Here is a 23,715-nt window from a genome sequence, read left to right as displayed (position 1 = left end):
TCTGACACAAAAGAAACGCGTCTCTTCAGCTGAACGCTCTCACGCTGAAGGAGAACCAAATGACGAGACGAGCGGGAGAAATGATTCACACAAAGATGATTCAGGTTTCAAATGAAGATGCGTTATCCTCGGGGGGACACATCGCTCGAGTTTGCTTTCAAAAGATGAATATTTCCAGCCACCGAACCCCCCTTAATGTTTGCAGACAACACAAAGCGCGTCCCCGAGCTGTTTTATTTCACACGCGCGCGCGCGCACACAATAGGCACGTGCTGCCAATCAAACGAGCGCTCGAGGCGAAACTGCTCACACACTCATCTCAGCACATCCTTGCACCTGCAGTTCTTTTAAATAGCCCACACGTAGATGAGTGTTTTTTCTTAGACTACAGAAACCTTCAGAAAGCTGTTGTGTGGTGACATGACAGTGGAGCTGAACCACAGACACACAGATGCTGTCTCCTCACAGGAAGATCAGGCGATACTACACACCTGCTGACTCCAAATGACTGCAAACAACTCGTTTTGAATAAACACTGCACTGATTAATGTCTGGTTTCATTGTGTGCAAGTCAAGAGAAACACGAGCCATTTGATGTTATTTATGATTGATTCAATAAACCTAAAACTGTCCATAAATATGTTTATTTGAAGTATGCCAGTATTACGTGCATCTAGATATTTATAGTAGCCTATACCATTTATTTATTAAGGTAATCAATGTTTTTAGTCATTAACTACACACTGAGTGACAGTCAAAACATTTGTAATGTAACAAACGAGTTTTATTTCAAATAAATGCTGTTCTTTTGAGCTTTTTAGTAATCTGTGGATCTTAAAAAAATTAAATGCATCACAGTTTTCACAGAAATATTAAATGTTTTCAACACTGATGATAATCAGAAATGTTTCTTGAGCAGTAAATCATCATATTTTCATGATTTCTGAAGATCATGTGACACTGAAGACTGGAGGAATGATGCTGAAAAAACAGCGGAGCATCACAGGAATAAATTACACTTTAACAGATAACAACCCAGCATTAATATTTGAGTAAATATGCACATTATAATCATAAAATCATAAACTGAGCAAAACAACAACAACAAATCAAACTCAGCATTGCTCACACACAAGCCTTTATTTGTTTGGTAAATGAATGTAATGCATTTCATCTTTATCAATAACAACACTGAAAAAGGTTGGTGGTTAATCAGTCACATTTTTCTCAACATTTTTTCAATAATTACAGGTCATGAACATGATGCATAATCCATATACAAGCCAAAAGATACAAAGCCATTCAAGATCCGATTGCAAGTCTAACAATCCTTCACTTTTTAAACAGAAAACGAAACCCGTACAGGACAACAGAGGGAGACATTGTGTCATTACAGCAGTTCATCACTTGTGTTGAAGGATACATTTGACTCACAGATTACAAACGAGATTGATTTCTAAGTAATAAGTTTGGATTATTTTCATGATTATTTCTCAGTTAAAATCATTACCAGCCACTTTTAAACACAAATGCATACATATAACTTAAGAATATTATATATTGCACCTCACAAATGGCATAAAATTACATTTAGGGTATTTGCATTATCTTGTACTTTGATTGAAGCTTTAAAACAGCTGTAATGTTAAATGGGAAACACTGTATTTTTTAACTATTAAAAATGATTAAACAATAAACAAATACTCTTATTAATCTTAATTACAAAATTTACTAATATGTTTTTAAATAAAACAAATTTATGTAACTGTACAATATAATTGCATTTCTAGTTTTTTCTATTACCAATGCTTTAAAATATATCACAGGTTTATGTTAGATAATGCATTGCTCATGCTAACAAATTAGACCTTATTATACAATTATTAAATGTTATAAAATATGCAATGTTCTCTATTTCCTTTCAAATGGGTTTGCGCTTTTGTAAAATGTAATTAAAACACAATCATGCTTCTCCACAAATGACCTGACGACAAGAGCATGTGAGGAATCATTTAATTCGACCTGAGGATTATTCTGCTCAAGTGGATTGTAATAAATTGGATCTTTAAAATAAACAGCTGGGCAAAAATTGAGCTGTGGCAGTTTAGCAACGAAGAGAATAACAGCCTCACGTTTGGAGGAATGTAGCATTGCATCAGTGTCTCATCAATGGATGCTCTGCAGTGAATGGGTGCCGTCAGAATGAGAGTCCAAACAGCTGTCTTCTCCAGATGTTCACTGATGGACTGGAGTGCTATGGATTATTGTGATGTTTTTATCAGACTCTCATTCTGACGGCACCCATTCACTGTAGAGGATCCGTTGATGAGACACTGATGCAATGCTACATTTCTACAAACCTGATGAAGAAACAAGCTCATCCTAATCTTCGATGACCTGAATGTGAGTGTTTATTTTTGGGTGAACTGTTCCTTTAATCAAACAGACGTATGGTATGATGAAAAAAGACAGACATCTTTTAAATTCGGCATTAATATTAAGTGAATGCATTTGAACCCACACCATCAGACTGAGAATACAACACAGAAACATGACGACACTAACACACACTGTTTGACGGGCAAAGGCACGCTCAACTCAAAGTACTTGACAAATACTGCAACAACCACTTTGCCGTCATCAAGGTTTCGAAATGTGTCCTAGAAAGGAAAAAAAAACTAGACGTGAACTCATTCACTTTGCAACCCTTGCAGCGTAACAGATCTGATTCTGACCCTTAGAAATCAGACACACTAGAGTAAACAAGTTCAGTTTTAGCCCTTCGCAAATGTTCAAATGTTCTAAAGCCCTCGAACGGGCAGGAGATGAATCCGTTCTGTCGATGCCAGCTCAGTATTTACACATTATACATCTTTGTAAGCAACAGCGGTTTTAAATGAGCAACTTATTTACAAGCAGATGAATCACTTCTACATTCAGGTGGAGGGTTTATTGTTAAAGCTCTATGAATGAATGCGTGATTATTTAAGGCACTTGCAGCGTCGTTTTATCAGCCTTGCTAGAATAAATAATAGTTTTTAAAGTCCTCCAAGCAATGCATATGCAAAGCAGCTTCCTGATGCTATTCATCATCACCGCAGAACAGTCCATGTGTTGTGAGGGGATGCATTCATCACAATGATGGTTAAAAGCTGTACATCTTATGTTTTATAACGAGGTATATATTTTTTTACAAGAACTGTGTAATTATGCACTTGTTTGAATACTTTTCAATGAGTCCTATAATTTATTTCTAAAGGGCAGGTAATGATAAAGCTCTAAATTAATCTAAAGCTCTGTTTCAAAGTCTAGCGTGCATTTAAGACCATAATGACTCCTGATTCCTATAGAATCAGACATTAGCATGTTGCACAGGTAAAAGCAGTCCTCTAATAAACACAGCACACAAAATATGAGTCAAATAGTCCATTTTAGTGTTTTAATTGTGCATTCTTGCCTTTTTTTATGAAGTTTACTGTATAAATACTGCCTTTGAAGTTTGCTCAAGAAGGAGGTATCTTAAATAGTGCTGCCTACACTTTTTTTGGAGCAGCATATAATGCTGTTTAAGTAGAAATCTCACTAAGTTTTGTAACAGAGCCCATCTTTTCCTCCTCCTCTGGACCTTATGTACATATGCTCTACCAAAATAAGACTCTACTGGGAACCAGAGTTTACATGACATGAATGTAAACGAGATATTCCAAGCATAATGCACTACATAAACAACAAATAAATATGCTACCCGAAACATTTTTTTTTTTTGATTTCGGAGATGTTTTACATTCAGTGATTTGGCCTTGTCATGCATCACTCGCTCGTCTTGTTTTCATCATCACACAAAGCCTTGAATAATAAGAAGCTTCTAACAAGCTCGGCCTTGCGTTTCCATAAAGACAATAAAATCATGTTTATCTAATGAGAGCCGTGATCTTACTGGAGACAGACTCGTCTTCTAACATGAAATCAGTTTTGGCACTGAAGTGAACACACACACGCGAGAAACACAACAGCTTCAAACAGTAAATATAGTTTACAGTAAATAACATTCGTTTGCTCATCGCTTAAATACACGAGACCAGATCAAGTCCATGCAAATGCATTTTTTAAGACGTTTGGGTTGCATCTGTATCATTGGTCTTAATTACTAAATCTCTCCCAACGCAGACGGTTCGACGAACACATTTCATGTCTCAGCAGATGTGTATCTCCTCGTCAGATGCTGGTCTGAAGGTCTCCGTTGAGCAGCGCGGCGTTGTGCGTCTCAGACATGACGTCGTTGACCATCCGAGTCCTGTCCTGTCGACTGTCGCTGCGCTCGATCTCGTCCAAGCCCCCGACTCTCTTAAGACACAGGACGTTTTGGAAGCTCTTCTTGAAGTTGTCCGACAAGAAGGCGTAGAGGATGGGGTTGGCGCAGCTGTTGGCGTATCCCAGCACCACCACGAAGTCAAAGGTGCTCTTCAGCACAGGTGTGGTGGGAACGGTTCCGGTCACAGACGTCACGTTGAATACGTAGAAAGGTAGCCAGCATAAGACGAACACCACTACTACGATAGACACCATACGGGTGACTTTCCGCTCCGAGCGCTTTCGTTTGCTGGAGCAGACTCGCATGCCGGAGGATTTCACCTTTATGACGATGAGCAGGTAGCACATGGAGATGACGATCAGCGGTAAGAAAAACCCCATGAAGAAGGTGTAGAAGATGAAAACGGTGTAGTAGGTGTTCTGTGGCTCTGGCCACAACATGGTACACGTCCTCGCCTCGTTCTTTTTAACGTTCACTCCACTGTAAATCATAATCGGCAGGTTGACCAGCAGAGAGATGACCCACATGGCCAGGCTGATGGTTTTGGCCATGCGCGGCTTTCGCCATTTGGTGGATTTGATGGGATGCACCACGGCCAGGTATCGATCGAAGCTCATGACCGTCAGGAAGAAGATGCTGGTGAACTGGTTCATGGAGTCCGCGGTTAGGACGACGCGGCATATCGCCGATCCGAAAGGCCAGTGGAGCAGCGAGAGCTGAATGGCGATGAAAGGCAAGCTCAGCATGCACAGGACATCCGCTACGGCCAGGTTCAGAATGTAGATGTTCGTGACGGTCTTCATCTTGGCGTAGCGCAGGATGACGTACATGACCAGGGCGTTCCCACAGAGCCCCACCGCGCACACCACGAAGTACACGAATGTGATGACAACAGAACTGGTTTGGTCAAAGCCAGGGTGGGTGCTGTTGTGAGGGTACATCTCCAGACCAAAGTCAGACTCGTTTCCGGGGAAGAAACTATCATTGAGCAGGCGGTCAGGGAGGGACATGTTGGAATTGGGCGTAAACGTCCATTTCGTGTCCATTTTGGCAGTGTTCGGCAGTGTTTATTCACCAGGGAAACCTGTGTGCATTAATAAAAACAAGAGATACCAGTTAACAGCCGAGCTCAGCATTTGGAAAATGTCACACTTTGATCAGCCTTTTCTATCTGGAATAAAAGTAAAAGCAAATCCAAACAAATTCAGCCAATTTACACATAGTCTCGTAGACTTTTGAAATTAAAAAATAATTTCTTCCCAGAATTCTTAGAATCTATATCACTATTGATATATTACTATCATGCATTTGAGACAAATATAAGATGCGGCCAACCTTAAATAGTTTTAGCTGCCAAGGTTTGTAAGCGGATGAGACACATGGATGGAGCAACCATGAATCTCCTAAAAATATTCGCTATTTAAAAAAGCATGCAAAAGAAAATGTGAGTTCTAATATATGTGCATATTGAGAAAGAACAGTAGACTGGATTTATATCCGTTCTGCTGAGACACATTCAGATAAAAGCAACGTGGAAAACACATTTATAAGGCTAAGTGAAAATGCATGAAGTGTCTAAATGTAAACAAACTGATAATGGATCCAAAGACAAACGTTTTCTTTGCCCTTCTGCGATTTTAAGGTCACGTGATGCTAGATTGTCAAAACTGCTAACAGGTTCGATTTGCAACTTTGGATAAACAAGGACTTTACCTTTTCTGTCTGTTCCTGCAGCTCATTGACTTTAGCCCTAGCAAATATTGGTTTAAATGATCTTTTTTTCTGGGCAAACAGCACACCTATTTGATCTAGACAAATCTCTGACAAATGATGCAGACTTAATTTTGCTTCACAGCTCATCCAACGCTCAGATGTACGAATGAATGCATTTAAAAGTGAAGAACTGCAGTGCTGTTAGATCAGAGACCCATCCAAAACATGTCTGTCTTCATCAAAACCCACACATTATCACAGCATCTTAAACTGAGACAGACCAGCATTACAGAAACCCGGCTGAGAACAAATCAGAGTTTCCTTCACCTAAACAGACTCACTCTCTGATATAGCAATTAAATAGACTATTCTCTTTCCTCATTATTCAGTGGCTATCATGTGATTTTTTACGACATAGATATATAAAAATGGCAAATGTGAATCAAAATTAGCCACCTACGACTTAACAATTTTACCTAAAAACGTCTAATTAAAAAAAAAAATCGTAGAATTACTAGCATTCACTTTTTATTTACAAATAAAAAAAGTTGAATAACAAATAATATGTTGGCAACTGCATGCCATGCAAATGTGTAAACTGTAAAAGAATAATAATTAAATAAATAATTTAATACCCAGCACGGATGCATTTCATTTTAATTATTTACCTGTAGTTTTTGGACACCTTTTAAGATCCATTCCTTGAAAATAACAGCTTCACATGCTTCCACTGACTACAATAATATCACCGCGAAACTGTGCGAGCAAGTGCGAAATCCTCCTCAGAATAAACGACTCTCGAGCTTGACGCCTCCTGATAGACTCGCGCGCGTCCGTGCGTGCGTCAGGACACCGGCAGTTCGCCTCAGATAACAAGCGATCGTTATTTCTGTTGGGAATAAACTAAAACTACATCCCGCGCGTGCAGATGGAGCTGCTGATCCACCGAGAGGGCGCGCGCTTCATATACTCCGCGCCTCGGACCAGATGCATTAATCTCAACGACGTGAAAGGCTATATTCAGTTGTCATTCTGTTGTGTGGTCTTGATAAGGATACGGGAATATGCCAGGGGTCAAAATAATTGTTTATTCTAATATTTTTCCCCTCCGAAAAAAAAAATGTTTAAAATTAGATCGGATTAAAATAAATGCACGTGGGAATAAATCCAGAGACTTTAAATGAGTCATGAGAAATAATATCTGATCCCTACATTCGTCGAGGTTTATGTCCTATCCTCTGAACTCGAAACATGCACCATTAAAATGTACAAACAGACTCGGGGAAATAAGATTTCTTTGAATGTGCACGCGCAACTTTTGTTCCATTAGCCGCTATTAGTAAATAGGCTAACTACATTGATAATAAAGTGCATTCAAATGCAAAACTATTTTCGCAGTATAATGAATCCCAGATTGCACAGGCACGTCTGTAAGAGGTCTAGACGTCTATATGATGTCAGTTTTACATGCATTCTGAATCATCTTCTAAACATCTTTTTAACGTCTGCATAGAAAACGTCCTAGACGTATTGCACATGAGTAAACACTCTAAAAAATAGCATGCTTCTTACAGAATGCAGACGTCAAATAGACGTCTCTGAGATGTGCCTGTGCTATCAGGGTATTAAAATGAATGAAAACAAATGGCAGTTTGCGATATCAAGCAGCATAACCTGCTGTTATTGCACAGCAAATAACTGTAAGGGAATGAGAATGAAGCCTTGCACGTACGTTCAAGTTACAAATTGCTCCAACGCTTACCTCGAAAATGTGAAAATTAAGATTAGTTATAGTAGGCTATCTTCTGCTTTAACAGAACTGAAATCCTGAAAACTGAAACAGCAACAAGAGCAGAAACTGAGAATATATGTGGTTAAAGGTCAGTGGCAATGACAATAAACAGATGCAAAAAATAACTTAAAATTCTACATATATATATATATATATATATATATATATATATATATATATATATATATATATATATATATATTTGATACTTGGTGGAAATAATGAGCCTTTTATTTTCTAAATATTGGGTATTAGCTTGTTATGAAACACTGACCAAATGCATGCTTAATTAATGTTTTAGTTAATTTTTTTTTAAGTTCCATTCATGTAATATTGATTGTTTTAATATTTTAAGCTTATCCAAGACAAAAACTTAAATATGAATCTGAAATGCGACCATCTAAATATCAATAAAATCAATATATATTTACCACACTTTGTTCCAAGACCATAAAAATACATAGTTTTTGTGCATTATATTTTAATTATATTTTCTTGAGTTATTTACGTAGAAATAAACTATTAGTAGTTTATATTTAGTATGCATAAAATACTAGATTTTTTTTTTTTTTTTTTTTTTTAAGGTTACCGAACACATCCTTTAAGATGGTTTTGGAAATACTGCATCACAGAAATGTTAATGACTTTCATTAAAAGTGACAAAATTCTCCAAAAAACGTAGAAAAACTAGACTAGAAAGAATAGAAAAAAAAATTGAAAGCAGTGCAGCAGATTATAATGAATGCAAAATGGGGCATTTTGTTAAATCAATGTTACCACATTGTCTCGAATAAGTGTCTCAGAAGACTAACCTATTCATTTTATTACAGAAATACATTATAGATCCTTGGACATGTGACACCCAAGGGCCCAATTAAAACCCTTTGTCAGTGTAGGCACATTGATAACTACTGATAATACATGATTATAATCAAACAGCCAAGCTATAGGAGTTTAAAAGGATAAGGCTGGGAACAAGAAATTATATCTCTTTAAAAATCCTGGTCCATCAGAGAAGTCACAGCTGAACTAGCGGACGGTTTTGAACTGTTTGGCCATTTGTTATATGTAAAGTTATGTTTTGTTTGATGCTTTCTATTCATAGTTGCTTATGACACAATATACATGCTGCCTTCCGGTGAGAGTAATGAGGGACGTGATCCCATAAACTCCTGAGAGATGTCTTTTAAAACTGTTTCGGTACTTAATGTGTATGGGAGCCTTTTCTAACCTTCTAAATTTGTTCTAAACTTGCATCTGTTTAATGTCAGAGGTATCATTTTTTGACAATCACCAGGAAAACATATTCATCATGGAGCCATGGGATACTCTTCTTCTACATTTGTGCATGGGAATGAAGTATTTTAAGTGTTCTAATCTAAGCATGCATTCTCCCAGCAAGTCCTGTCTCATACACTAATGCATGTTTATTTATTTATTTCTGGCAACAATGATCACTTTAAGGAAAAGTGCATGCATATACATGTTTGTACCCTTATTCTGATGAGAAAAGTTTTATGCTACCAGGTTTCCCTTTGGTCATGAATACTGAGTCAGGAAAGGTATGTTATAGGCTTGTATTGCACCTTGGCTGCCTATAAAACTGCAACAAAAACAACGTTTATAACATTTCAAATGTGGGCCAGATGTGAGACAAAGAAGTTCTGTGCACTCTTTTCTCATTTCTTAGTTACCTACTTCATGGTTTTCTCATCAAGCAGTTGTACATTTATACATTTTTAAGCAGAAACGGCTCATTTTGGATGCATTTTTGTTTCAACATCAACATGTGCTTAGTGATTCATAAATGTTTAAATAATTATGTCTACTTACTTGAACAAAGAGAATTACACACTCTCTTGTTAGCACTGAATTTTAATGTTTATGAGCAATGATAGTTTACATCTGTAGAATGTAAACATCTATATTTGTTGGATGATTATATGCAAGCGTTCCATACATGCAATGAAGTAAAATATTGGCATAAAACATAAAAATTGGCAAAATAATGTGATAAGCAGAAAACAAGGGTAAATTGTTGATTTCTAATTATAAGTTATGAATATATTACAAAGCATAATTACTTCTGGTTTCTTGGTTTTGCATCCTGTGGAAGCAAAATAATAATAATAATGATATTGATATATATATGTATACAATTCCCTGTGTAAATATTGTGTGTATATATATAATTAATAACACATGTTCATTTAAACCAGTGTTGTCCATTAGCATCTAATTTATCAACTGTTTTCAAACAGATTCACAGACACATTCTTTTTTCATGTGTCATTCGGTAACAGTCACACAAAAGTCCTCAAATATTTGGTCCAAGCCGGATGCCATGACAACCGTGACATCATCCTGAAGTCCACGCTCAGCAGTTGTACAGAAGAGCAGAAATGGCATAATCATCCTCACAACACCTTCCCTTCTTCTGCATGGAAAGCAAGCAACTTTTCTTTGTGCTAAAAGAGCGTTTCTGCACCATAAGGTGAGTTATTGACTTCCACCCACCACTTATGATGATGACTCAGTCTGCTCATGTCTTTTTCTCTAGCAATCTCAGAGACTCATAATTTGAAGTGTACTCGAAAAATGTGGCAAGCAAAGATTGATTGTTTACAGTGTGGGAATGCATTGCACGAACACGAACCCTTCTAAATATTTAGATATACACAGAGATGTACTAAGCTTGCATGCTTTGTGCATTGGTGTCATGCAAGACAAAGCCCTCGGTGTCTCTGTCAAAGTGAGTCCGAGAGCTCTTGTGAGGACAGAGGAGGGCGTGGAAATGCCTTCGAAAGGTTTCCGACAGACATGCGTACAGTATTGGATTGGCGCAGCTCCACGAGTACGACAGCAGCACCACAAACTCAAAGCCACGCGTGAAATCAAGCACCAGGTCAATTCGGTGCAGAGAGCAAAAGTTGAAGACGTAGAACGGCATCCAGCAGATGCCAAACACCAAAACAACCGCCACTACCATCTTAGTAACCTGTGTCTCAAACCTGTGACTTTCCAGTGAAGGCGTTTGCTCTCTGGCGTTTCTCAGAGTCACTAGAAGTGCCGTGTAAAACACGATCATTACGGTAAACGGCAAGGCGAAGCCCAGTACGAATGTGTAGCTAAGAAAGGCCAACCACCAGGAGTCAGATGCAATATGAGGGTCAATGGTGCACAAACCATAGCTGGCGGAAAACTGTATAGCCATCGGGAGCACTGGAAACAGAGAGATGAACCACATGAATGTGGCGATGATCTTCGCCCGTCGAGGCGTCCGCCAACGAGCGAAGCGCACCGGGTCTACAAGAGCCATATAACGATCAACGCTCATCACCGTTAAGCAGAACACGCTTGTGAACTGATTGATGCCATCCAGAACCATAACCAGCTTACAGACGGCTTCTCCGAAGATCCACTGGTCCTGGAAGTTTTGGATGGCGATGAACGGGAGTCCCACCATGAAGAGGCCGTCCGCCAAAGCCAAGTTGAAAATGTAGACGGTGGTCGCCGAAGACATTTTGTCCAGTTTCAGAACGGTGACGATGACCAGCGAGTTCCCGGCCAATCCCACGATGCACACGGCCAGGTACAAGACGGCCACGGTGACGCTGAAAACATCGGAGTCCTCCCGAATGTAGACGTTGTTTATCACGGCGCTGTCCAGATCTAGAATCGAAACATTGTCGTTAAACATTCCCAAAGGTTTCGCGGTTTCCATTTCTGGTAAAAAAAAACTCTGTAGTTCTCAGAGAAGTTCAAGTCTATTAGATCTAGGTGAAATTTCTAAAATAGTTTGTAGTTCTTGTAGAATTAGTTCAAATGTATTCGATTTTGTCCCAACTTCTGGTTAAAAATGGGTTGTAGTCTTCGGAAAATAAGTTTGAATGCATTAGAGCTTGCTTAAAAGGTCAAAAATGGGTTTGTAGTCCATGCAGGAGAAGTTCAAACTTATTAGAAATGGCCAAAATGTCAAAAATGGTTGGTAGACATCGCAGGAGAAGTTCAAATGCATTAGAACTCGCTGAAATTTCTTTAAAACAATGGTCTGCAGTCCTAGCAGAAGTTCAGACTTATTAGAAATCGCCCAAAAATGTCAAAAATGGTTGGTGGTCTTTGCAGGAGAAGTCGAAAAGTGTTATAAATTGCTGAAGTTTCTGTAAAACAATGGTTTGTAGTCCTTGCGGAAGAAGTTCAAATGCGTTACAGCATGCCAAGAATGTCCAAAATAGTCCAAAAAAGTTAACACGTATTAGAACTTGCGAAAAGTTCAGGAAAACAATGGTTTGCCGTCTTTGCAGAGATTCAAACTTATTAGAAATTACCAAGATTTCTGGAAGATAACAGTTGGTAGTCCTCGCAGAAGTTTCGTATTGTAAATTGACTTGTCTTTCTGTTCAGAAACGTTTGTAGTTAATAGTCCATGCAGGAGAAGATCAAGAGTATCAGATCTTGCCTAAATGTGTTCTTGATCTCCGCAGGTTTGCATCCACCTTGTCCTCGAAGCTGGTTTATTTTCCCATCTCAAGAACGTCCCCGGTTGGTCTTTGAAGAAACTTCAGCATAACCTTGGAGGAAAAACAAGCTTCACCCATAACTATTTGTTGAAAGATCTAGACTCCAAAGCAGAAATCAAGTTGGCGTTTGACGATCCTAGTGAGATCTTATATACCCCCTGCAGCGTCCAGTCTGTGTGTGTGTGTGTGTGTGTGTGTCTAAAGTCATCCGTTGACCTGATAAACTGCGCCGGCTCGTTCCAATCCACTGTTAAGAGGTTTCCAGGGTGCCATCTGTTACAATACTTTTGTTTTCATAACTAAACACCCTTGTCAGAAGGTCCATCCAAGCTCTTTCTTTCACACTCCCTTACACACATTTTCCTCCTTCTCTCCACCCCTCTGTTTCCTCCCTTTCCTCGCAGTTCAGTGGGGGGTCAGTCTGAGCCGATCGACCCCCAACTTCTCCTCTGGGCCACCCACTTTCCAAATACGTCCCCAAAGGATGAGCGATGAGTCTGGCCTGTCTCCCTCTGCTTGTTTTAATGTGCTGCGTTCCCCCCGTCAGTGTTTATATTTCTCTCTGATTGTCTTTGTTTGTCGGTCAGTGAATCATTTATCACGGCGGGTGGAAACGGTTGCAGATTAAAGGGCAATGAGCGATCACCTAAGTCCTGTTTCTCCTCGGACACGCATTGTTGGAATGCCACAGTGAACTTCCCGGGATTACAGCAACTGAGGGAGGTGATGGTTAAACACACCTCAGTGATAAACACAGTTTTTGTTGTAGATTTGAAGTTATGCAATATGCAGAGTGTTTTGGAGATCACTCTACTCCCAATTCCATGAAATCATTCCTAGAATTTGGAACTTTCCATTGGAGTGTTACTGTAAACCTGGAAATGCTTTGAAGGCTGAGTTTATTTAGAGGTCTTTAAAGATCTACATGGCCAGCATTTGGTTTCACTGCTCTGGGCTAGAGTTTTTTAGTAGCTCTTAACGAGGAAACATGTTGTTGTTTTAGTTTCTAAGAATTTTAAATGCTTGGGAAAGAAGAGCTAGGATTTAAAATGTTCGCAAACCTTTGCTCCAGAAAAACGTTCCTGGTCTCATCAGTGCATTTATTTTATTTCAATGTCTTTCAAGTTTTTGTTGCATGTGTTTTTTTTTTTTCGGTAGTTCCATTATTTCTGTTTTTCAAGCACTAATGAAATGACTCCCCTTTTATCTTTCATTATAATTCATCCTTAACTCAATTACAAATCTCAAATGCACATAAAATCAGCGATGCACATTTGTTGTTGACAGTTTGTAACCTGATGAGAAATCCAGTATAATCTATTCAAAGTATTTCATGCATTAAAAAATAAAATAAAATAATGTTTAATAATGTTCTGTGTGGTGGAAGTCATTTTAATATTTTAATTTGTGGTTCCCTGTTATTTAAAAAAAAAACATCAAATCCTGTTTCAAAACTTCTGATCTATCCATTCTGTTCTTAAAGATGAAAAACATGAGAAGATCAGGATTGTGAATCACATTGTCATGAAAGAAACACAAATCTGCTCACCGTACTGCTGCCGTTATCAAACAAGAAATTATATGAAATAAATGAGAAAAGAGATTAAAGATAAATGGAGAGTTATAACTGATAAGCAAATACAAAGGAGCTAATGCACATGCATGCAAAAAAAATGAAAAGATAAAGGGCTAGAGATAGGAGAAGGTTGATTAGATAAATAATGCAATATAAAAAGGTTTACATTTCATAATTCATTCATGGGATTGGAATATGATTTAAAAGGGGTTCAAACTCGGGTCACTTGAATATAAAGCATGAGTGAAAGTATCACATGCAATGTTTCCAGAATTATTCAGTCAGAGGCACAGAATGCTGCTAATAATAATGAATTAAAAATTGCATTTAGTGCATTGATTGGTTGATTTATTAATATTGTGTTTTCCAAAAAAGGCACAATTTTCTCATAATATAAGCTTCCAAAAAATAAAAAGAGAAAATACATTAAAAAAAATCATTTTTCTTTTCTCTGATTCACAAGTTCACAACAGTATTCAGCTGTAAAACTTTTAAGATCTTATGTCATTTGTAAACTTAATGCGTTGACCTGTTTTTGGAACGTAGCTGACGCGTTCACTTTAAATCTCCGTGGCGTGTGAATGAACCAATAGGAGCTCGAGGGAGGCGGGACTTCGGCTGTAACAGAGACACGTGTACACAGGGAAGCAGGAAGTGAAGCTGTTCTGTCGGTGCTCTACACAGCCCAGCCGGCACATGACCGACCTTCAACGTTGAAATATGGTTGAAATAAGGTCAGTTGTGGTTTCAACGTTGAAACAACGTTGATTCAACGTTTAAAGCTGAATGGTTGAAAAACATCCAGCACATGACCAACTTTCAATGTTGAAATATGGTTGAAATAAGGTCAGTTGTGGTTTCAACGTTGAAACAAAGTTGATTCAACGTTTAAAGCTGAATGGTTGAAAAACATCCAGCACATGACCAACTTTCAACGTTGAAATATGGTTGAGATAAGGTCAGTTGTTTTAATGAAACAACGTTAAATATGTTTAATGCTAAATGGTAGAAAAAGGTTAACAAGCTTTTAAATTATTTATATTAAATTATTTAAATTAATTATTATTTTAATAGCATTTAAAAATATTTTAGTCATGATACCTATTCTAAAATGTTAAATATTATCATCATTAACAACAATAAAACTATACATTTCGCTGCTTTATCACACTGAAACAACTCCCATTGGTAGTTTTATTTTATTACTTCTATCATGATTGGTTAATCTGGCTGTCATTCAGGAAACTGGACAATGAATCGGTTCGCGCTTTTCTACATTTAAAAATATGACCGTTATTGTCGTCTTTCTGTGAGTGAGGCGGCTAACTGTGAGCTGCTGCTCGTTATAACTGACTGCTCGGTCGGTCCCGAATTATTTCATATTTGCCTTTTTTATTTATTTCGAGCGAATTTGAGTCGTGACATGTCAATGGAGAACAAAAACTGTGAACACAAGAAGGGTCAGGTGTTCTGCGAGGTCCTGAAAACATCCTGTCAAAATGAGGTAAGAAAATCGCTATCTTTATCTTTATTATCTTTTGAAAATAGTAAAGTATTACCAGAGTTTACAAATGGGTAGTTTAAAGGACATGTAACCTGCAGATAAATAAATACCCGTGTGTCTATTTTTGCATTGCTTTATCACAGATGATCAAGTTAGATGCTCACCTAATGTGTTGCTGGTGAGTTATGTGTTAATGTCTGTCTTTTAGAGATTTTCCCATATTTTCCTGATATGAATCCCATGCATTAGGTGTGTTATATATGTTTGTATTCTTATATTAGTTTCAAAGTGTTTTCTGCAACATATAAGTGCAAATGTCGGTATTTAAATAATATAATTTTAATGAATTAAAGAAAATGAAAAAAAAAAGGATTGTTTAAAGCCATGGTTCTCAAAGTGTCAGGCCCCCTCTAGTTGTTATGCAGGTGAATCACTAAATTAAACTAATTAATGTTAATATATTTTAACTTAATCTTTGAGTAAGTTTTTTTTTTTTGCACATTTAAGTATGTTACAGTTAAAGTACAGTACAGTTTTGTAACTTTTGTTACATAATTACATTTAAAATTACATTTTAATTTAAACTTTTTTTTTTCATTTACCTGTGTATGTAAGCACAGTTGTAGTGTTAATGTTCAAACATGGTAAAGTGTCTGACAACAATAAATATTCTTATTAGAATAAAACTGCCTCATTTTTTAACTGTAGACCTGTAGCTGAATAGTTTGGCCTACTACGCTGCTGAAATGTAACGTTGGTCATTATGGTGCAACTTAATATTTAATAACAAATATTTTCTGAAGTGGTACTTGGTATAAAAAGTTTGAGAACCAGTGGTTTAAAGAAATGGTATAATATGAAATCCTGCTTTTTAAGAACTTTTCAGTAAACTCTTTCTTCTTTCCCCTTGTAGAGTCATCGAGGATCCAGCTTGTTCTTGAAACATTGGTAAGAAATTGTTCTTCTGCTACATTGCACTGTCACTTCTGCTAGAGATGCTTTGACCTTTTGTGATAGGTTTTGGTTGTGCTTAGTTTAATAAAAATGTACTGAATTTGATTTGACTTGTTTTACTACACTGTAATGTTAGTGTTCTGATTAAAACAGTGTAACTGGGGGCTCTGAAAACACTGCTTATGAATAATTTGTTAATATTGTACATTTTCATCTGAATACATTAAAATAAGTGTTTAATGAATAGTGTTGTCCACTTTGTTTCCAACCTCACTGTTACTGTACTGTAAAGTGAAAATATTGTGTGATTTATTTTGCATTCAGTTTTCAGTTAAATATATTTCACAATATCAAAGTTATTGTCAAACATTGTTAACATACCTAAACTCACTGGTTAAATCTTATGTGCCCTCCTCAAGTTTGCACTCTGCAAGTGAACGACGCCTTGTGGTGCCATCCCAAAGAAGTTCACAATCACTCTCAAGGACCTTTTCCTGGACTGTGTCCAGCTTCTCAATCCGAACTGAGTGTTTACTCATTTTCAAGAAACATCTTAAGACTCATCTTTTTCACCAGAACTTAACCAACTAATGCTAGCACTTTTCCTTCTTTTCTTGTCTTTTTTATATATATATATATATATATATATATATATAAAAAACCTGGCTATGCGTTCTGTACTAGACTAACTGAGACTTGTCATGGCACCTGTATACTGTTGTTGTTCGCTTGTACACCTGACTGCTTCTGTTGTTCTTATTTGTAAGTCGCTTTGGATAAAATCGTCTGTTAAATGATTAAATGTAAATGTTTATACAGGACGGTACAGAAAGTGCACAAGTGGGAGAGAGTGGAGGGGACGGCGTCAGAAAGGACCTAGCGCTGGGACACTTTCAAGGATCACCCGAAGCACAACCACACTGTATACACTAAGGCTGCTGGTTCTAACATTTTAGACTGCCCTGCGGTAGAAATCTCATTCTGCATTCCCCACGGTAAAGAAGACACAGTCCGGGGGGTTCCCATTAGAAACCAACTGGTGGAAGGTTCCCTTGTCGAACTGTTCCAACACATTTTCACGGCACAAATGTACACAACTCTTGTAATGAGACACATTACTAAAACATGTTTTTGACAGAAACTGTAGGTTTCCACCAAAATAAAAGATCCACTGGTTTCTGTCATAAAGGTACAAGGGTTTGTCTTGTAAGTGCTGCAAAAAATATGCATTTATGTGCCAAATTATTTCACAAAAACCTTTAAATATTATTGTATTTGGATTGTTCTACTACCTGTTTTTAGCATTACTTCCATGCATACTCTGCATAATAAAGTGTGGGATTATTTTCATCTGTTTTCTACAGTATGTTGCCAAAATTTAACTGCTGTTTGACAATTTTGAGCATGTGGTAGTTTATTGAAGTTGTTTGTAAAGCCATTGCTGCCAGTCATTAGATTTTTAGCCTTGCATGTACATTGTTGATCTAAATGCCAACTAGGATCTAGGTGTATTTACACACGGTGCAAGGTACGACGGGGAAACAACGTCGTGTTATCAACGCTGATTAACTTTTCAAAATCAACACCTCATTCAGCTTTCATCCCAGGGCTGCAGCACGACCCTAATTCACCCATAATGCAGGTAAGACGGTGAAACAGCGTCGCGATTTCAACGGTGAATCCACGTCGTGATTTCAACGTTGATCCAATTTGCAAAATCGAAAGGTTTTTCAACGTTGATTCAACGTCGGGAGTTCAACAGTGAATCAGCGTTGTGATTTCAACCGTACATCAACGTCACGATTTCAACGGTGAATCAACGTCGTGATTTCAACGTTGATCCAATTTGCAAAATCGAAAGGTTTTTCAACGTTGATTCAACCATGGTACCTGACGTTGTTTCAACGTTGAATCAACGTTGAAATGCCGGCTGGGAGTAAGTACTATTCAATAGTAGCCAGTGTATTCCACAGCAGTAAAACGAATGAAAACAAGCCCAGAAACCACAAAACTGTTATCGACTATTTCTTTTTGCGGGTGTGTGTTTTTAAAATACTGAAATATTTAAATGCAAGAGCTGATGAACTTTCCAGGAGTCAGTGTGGTTTTAAAAAGCGCCGCATTTATATTATTATATCACTTGAGAGATTGTTTTAACATATTTAGATGAAGAAAATCAGTGTTAGTTAATATGTTTATTTGATTACATGAATAGTGACAGCTGTTGCACTCACGTGACAGTAGATACACTGTAACACGAGATTAAACAATAATTATAAACTGTATCAGCCATTCATTCTAAACATCACGGTTTAAAGGGCCAGTACTTATAAAATATATCTGCTGAGCTTGCCATTAACTCTACTTGTAAATAAACCTAATGGTTATGTAAATGTGTTTGTTTTAATCTACAGAGTGTTTGCAGATATCCTGGATAAACAGGATTCGGTTCACACACCCGTCTGTGGGAGGAATAAACAGCGTCCTCCGTCTCTGTGTGCTTCATTTGAGCCGGCGTCATGATTGCAGGCATCAGTCCTGTGCTTCAGGCCCTTCTGGGGACCCTGTTCACCTGGGGCCTCACCGCAGCTGGAGCTGCTCTCGTCTTCGTCTTCTCCAGCGGACAGGTGAGACGGAGACAGGGTTTTAATCTAGAGTCTAGAGTTAAAGTGAAAATCTGTCACCATATGCTTGACATAGAAGAAGTGTTATGAAGAATGCTATCTTGTGTAGCCATGTAAGTTAAAGGAATAGTTGCTGGTAGCCATTGACCTCCATTGTGTTTTTCATACTCTGAAAGTCAATGGGTGTCAGAAACGGGTTTGTTACATGCATTCTTGGTCAACAGGTTTGAAACCTGAGAGTGATTAAATGATGATTTATTATTTTTGGGTGAACTTTCCCTATAATGAAGAAATTTGAAAGCATATTTATGCATGCAAAATGAGTTTGGCACAACATTAGTGAGAGTAAATGATGCAAAAAATAATAATTTATAATTATTATTATTTTTTTTTTAATTCTAATTTACATTTTTCTAAGAGTCAAGGTGAATGAAAGATTGTGGAGATCTGAGTGTTTAATTGTAATTTTTACAGTAAACACCTAAGTATTAAAAATCTGTTAATTGGTTAACAGTAAGTTCATTTACTATATAAAGTAAAAATGTGATCTAACAGGACATTTCATGTAATTTTATAGTAAAATAATGTTAAATGTGCAGTTTTTGGAACTGATAAAGGGCAAGTCATCTTATAATTTATAGTAAAAATCTGTAAATTAACATGCAATAACAATGCCTTTTCTTTTTTTATGCATCTGTTATGTACTTTAGGGTTTTATGCAACATGTAAATGTTTATTGCATTATTTTAGTGCTGCATGTTTTGTATTTCACTAGGTCACTTAATAGGTTTATTAACATTATAATAGTTGATGAAATGTATGATTTTTACTGTAAATTTAAGTTCAATCTGTAAAACCAAGCATGTTATATTAGCATTATATTAGTGCTGTCAAACGATTAGTTGCGATTAAATCACATGCAAAAAATAAGTTTTTGTTTACATAATATAAGTGTGTGTCCTGTGTATATTTATTAAGTATGCATAAAGACAAACTTGTACAGCATATATTTTGAAAATATGTACATGTATATGTTATATTCACATAAATTATATCACATAAATCTATTTAATATATATAAACGTAGCATATTATTTTAATATATACATGCATGTAATAAATATACACACTACACATATATATTATGTAAACAAAAACTTTTATTTTGGATGCGATTAATAGCAATTCATTATTTTAGTTAATGAAGTGTACAATTTTTACTGTAAATTTCACTTCAATCTGTAAAACCTAAAATCTTATAATTTTAGCAAGCACAGCTAATGATTTCTCTCTCTTACTCTCTTTCTCTCTTTTTTTTGGTACCTAAAATTTTACTTTTATGATTTTACAGAAGCGGATCTTGGATGGCAGTCTGGGATTTGCCGCAGGGGTAAGAAATCCTCAACCCTATTTTTTTTTAAAACTACTTCTTTGCTTTTATGTAGATAGTTTTTTCCCCTTTTGCCGTGTGTTTGCATCACATCTTCTTTTTTCTTTACAAAAGAATAGATATATATTTTTATCATCTGTGACAGAATTAATTACACAGGCCTGTTTAAATTATCTGCAATATTTGATAAATTCTTATCAAATGTTCAGAAACAACAGTTCACCTTTTGTGAAGGATCGTGAAAAATGGTCTTGCATTGAAGATGGAAAAATATAATTTCCACGACATTAAATATGCATGCTTTGTAGATTGGAATTGAAAACCCAGCAAACTAATAAATGGTAGAAATGTTTTTTTTTCTTCTGCTCCCATGTTCTAGACGTTTGAGTCATTCCCAATCGCACATAATGAGCACATGTGTAATGATACTCAGTCTTTGGCTTCAGTGCAGTCTAGTGCAGTTTTATTGCTCTGCTCTTGATGACCGTTTGTCTTTTAAAGAATATATTGATCTATGAAAGTGGATAAGAAATTATATATTTTTTTGTTGCTAATTAGAAACAAACTGCTCCTTCTTTTCTAGTTATTTTATAAAGATATGCTGGTGTTTGTTCTTTGCAGACGCTTCATCGTTTGCCATGTTGTGATTAAAGTAATAACTCATTGTAGTCTGTATGCAAAGGTTAAATGACTCAGTTTCATTGGTTCCACTTTGTTTGTAAAGTACTAATCAGTGTCTTGCTTTCATATTTTGCATTACTTTTAGTACTTTATTACATACTTTTAGTAGATAGAGTATGCATTATTATCCCTAATATGAGGACTGTTTTTGGAAAAAAGGCTTTTGCTTCTTTTTTGAATCATTGTCATAAAACATTGACATGTAAAAAGTTAAACCTGCTACCTTTTTAAATACTGTAGATTCACTTTGGATATATATATATATAAAATATTAGAATACAGTGATTTGTTTTTATAAATTAGTAAACTATATAAATAATATTATAAAATATATTATAATTATATATGTGTGTGTGTGTGTGTGTGTGTGTGCGCAATTATTTGTATATCTCTATATAAAATTTATATTAAATAAATAATAAATAAAATAGGGTTATGTTTAACTAAAACCATAAAAAAAATTGTTACTTGAAATAAAATAAATGTTTACCGAAAAAAAAAAATTATATATATATGTATTATAAAACTTAGCTTAGTTTATTTCAGTTATGGTTAGGTTTATTTAAACATTTCTGACTTGGCTTATTTAGTTTATCTTTATCTACCAATAATAATAATAATAATAATAAGTCACGACCGGTGATACAAGGAAACACGGAGAGAGAACCAATTGCGGGTGCGTATTTATTAATGGGGCAATCCAAAGAATAAACAGTCCAGGCAGGGGTCGATATCCAACAAATCCAAACATAAACAAAACATGAAGACAAGGCAAAGGCACGACTAGAAGACGGACATGAATTAACAAGGACTCCGTGACACATACTAAGACAGACCGGGTTAAATACACAAGGAGAGGCAAAGGCTAATGGGAAACTGACAGAGTGTGATGATTGGTAATTAGTGACAGCTGGGTGCAATACTTAATCAGGGACGTGAGGAATGTGATTAATGAAGTGACAGACACCGTGGGAAAAGAGGACATCTAGTGGACACCCAAGGAACACAACCCAGACACTGTGACAATACCCCCCTCTACGGAGCGGCTCCCAGACGCTCCACGACAAGACACAGAACAGAGACCAGGAGGGAGGCGGACAGGTGGAGGCTCAGGGGAGGGACGGAGGGCCAGAAAAATAAATAAATAATGGGGAACAGATACCAGAAGTGTAGACACAAAACAGAGAGACCAGGAGGGAGGAGGACCGGAGGAGGTCCAGGGGGAGGGACGGAGGGCCAGGCTCACTGAGGGGAACAGACAGAAAACATAACAGAAAATAAGAAACACAAAACATAAGTCCAAAAAGGACATCACGTGGCGCCCACCAGGGCGGAGCAGAAGACCACCACAACCGTGTGGTCAGGGCGGAAACCCCCCAGGGTGGAGCAGAAGACCACCACATCCTTGTGGTCGAAACCAGAGTCCTCCAGGGCGGAGCAGAAGACCACCACAACCGTGTGGTCAGGGCGGAAACCCCCCAGGGTGGAGCAGAAGACCACCACATCCTTGTGGTCGAAACCAGAGTCCTCCAGGGCGGAGCAGAAGACCACCACAACCGTGTGGTCAGGATGAGAGCCCCCCAGGGCGGAGCAGAAGACTACCACAACCGTGCGGTCGGACCAACGGGAGGACGACACTCTGGTAATCCCATGGCGTCCATACTGGACTCCAGAAGATCGGTGCCTGACCTGACACCGCTCATGAAGATCAATGGTGACTTGCCTTTGTTCATGAAGATCAATGGTGACTTGACTCAGTCCTTGAAGATCACCGGTGACTTGACTCAGTCCTTGAAGATCACCGGTGACTTGACTTGACTCTGGAAGGTCGTCGGTGACTAGCCCTGACTCTGGAGGGTCCACAAACACCTGACTCGAATCTGGGGAGTCAACAGGAACCTGACTCGAATCTGGGGAGTTCACCGGAACCTGACTCGACTCCAGCTGTGACTGTCATCCTGTGCAGCGGCACAGGGCAAGCAGCCATCTTGGGCTATGACTCTGGACAGGCGGCCATCCTGTGCTGTGGTGCTGGACCGGTGGCCAATTTAGGCATTGGCGCTGGGCTAGTGGCCATCTTGTGCTGTGGCGCTGGACTGGTGGCCATTTTGGGCCATGACTCTGGACGGGCGGCCATCTTGGACCGTGGCTCTGGACTAGTGGCCATCTTGGGCATTGGCGCTGGCTCAGCAGCCGTGACGTGAACAGTCTTGGGAATCTCTAAGATCTTTGACAGCGTCGAGAAATAATCCAAGAATGTCTCCTCGGCCATCATGGACAGTGGCGCCACCCTGGCGGAAGTGCGCTTCTTCTCCCCTCTCCGTCCGCCATGGTGAGACGGTTGCTCTGATCCATCCCACACGAGCCCCGGGACGAAGGGAGGCCATGGTTGAGAGCGGTGCTGGATTTCCTCTCGACCACTCCCTCCTCGGCGACCTCTCCTGGTCCCCCGGAAAACCACCAGGCGAGTTCCCTCAAATCCATTCCTCTCCCGCTCTGTGGCTGGGGAGGAGACATAAGCAGACACACCGCTGGTTCTCTGTGTGACGGAGTCCTTCTGTCACGACCGGTGATACAAGGAAACACGGAGAGAGAACCAATTGCGGCTGCGTATTTATTAAAGGGACAATCCAAAGAATAAACAGTCCA

The 23,715-nt window shown here is 38.0% G+C and overlaps 3 protein-coding genes across 6 annotated transcripts in view; 1 reads left to right on the top strand and 2 right to left on the bottom strand.

The window, feature by feature from the left end:
- Positions 1–3,459: 3,459 nt before the first annotated feature.
- sstr2a (somatostatin receptor 2a) lies at positions 3,460–6,952 on the bottom strand. The gene is made up of 2 exons (XM_026223258.1): positions 6,694–6,952; positions 3,460–5,396 (listed from the first exon to the last, which is right to left on the bottom strand). The coding sequence occupies exon 2, from the start codon at positions 5,356–5,358 to the stop codon at positions 4,216–4,218; it is 1,143 nt and encodes a 380-aa protein (XP_026079043.1). The 5' UTR covers positions 5,359–5,396; positions 6,694–6,952; the 3' UTR covers positions 3,460–4,215.
- Positions 6,953–10,382: 3,430 nt separating this feature from the next.
- LOC113056457 (somatostatin receptor type 2) lies at positions 10,383–11,945 on the bottom strand. Its single transcript, XM_026223257.1, has one exon. It carries the CDS (start codon positions 11,539–11,541, stop codon positions 10,507–10,509), a length of 1,035 nt encoding a protein of 344 aa, XP_026079042.1. The 5' UTR covers positions 11,542–11,945; the 3' UTR covers positions 10,383–10,506.
- Positions 11,946–14,507: 2,562 nt separating this feature from the next.
- Positions 14,508–23,715, top strand: part of slc39a11 (solute carrier family 39, member 11) — a 98,181-nt gene continuing 88,973 nt past the window's right edge. The window contains exons 1-3 of one of the 4 annotated variants that reach the window (XM_026223255.1): positions 14,508–14,596; positions 18,786–18,998; positions 20,347–20,385. In XM_026223255.1, coding sequence (XP_026079040.1) covers positions 18,891–18,998; positions 20,347–20,385 — 147 coding nt within the window. In that variant the 5' untranslated portion in view covers positions 14,508–14,596; positions 18,786–18,890. Of the gene's footprint in view, positions 14,597–18,306; positions 18,409–18,785; positions 18,999–20,346; positions 20,386–23,715 lie in introns of those variants that run through there. The other 3 variants (XM_026223252.1, XM_026223254.1, XM_026223253.1) reach the window with 3 other exon arrangements.

Source organism: Carassius auratus, chromosome 37, assembly GCF_003368295.1.
Source record: "Carassius auratus strain Wakin chromosome 37, ASM336829v1, whole genome shotgun sequence".
NCBI classification, from domain to species: Eukaryota; Metazoa; Chordata; class Actinopteri; order Cypriniformes; family Cyprinidae; genus Carassius; species Carassius auratus.
Note: the sequence above shows the minus strand (reverse complement) of the source record. Positions and strands in the feature narration are given on the sequence as shown.

Bases quoted from the DNA above. Each gene is read 5' to 3' on its own strand.
- LOC113056457 (XM_026223257.1), bottom strand. From the start codon at position 11,541: ATGGAAACCGCGAAACCTTTGGGAATGTTTAACGACAATGTTTCGATT.
- sstr2a (XM_026223258.1), bottom strand. From the start codon at position 5,358: ATGGACACGAAATGGACGTTTACGCCCAATTCCAACATGTCCCTCCCT.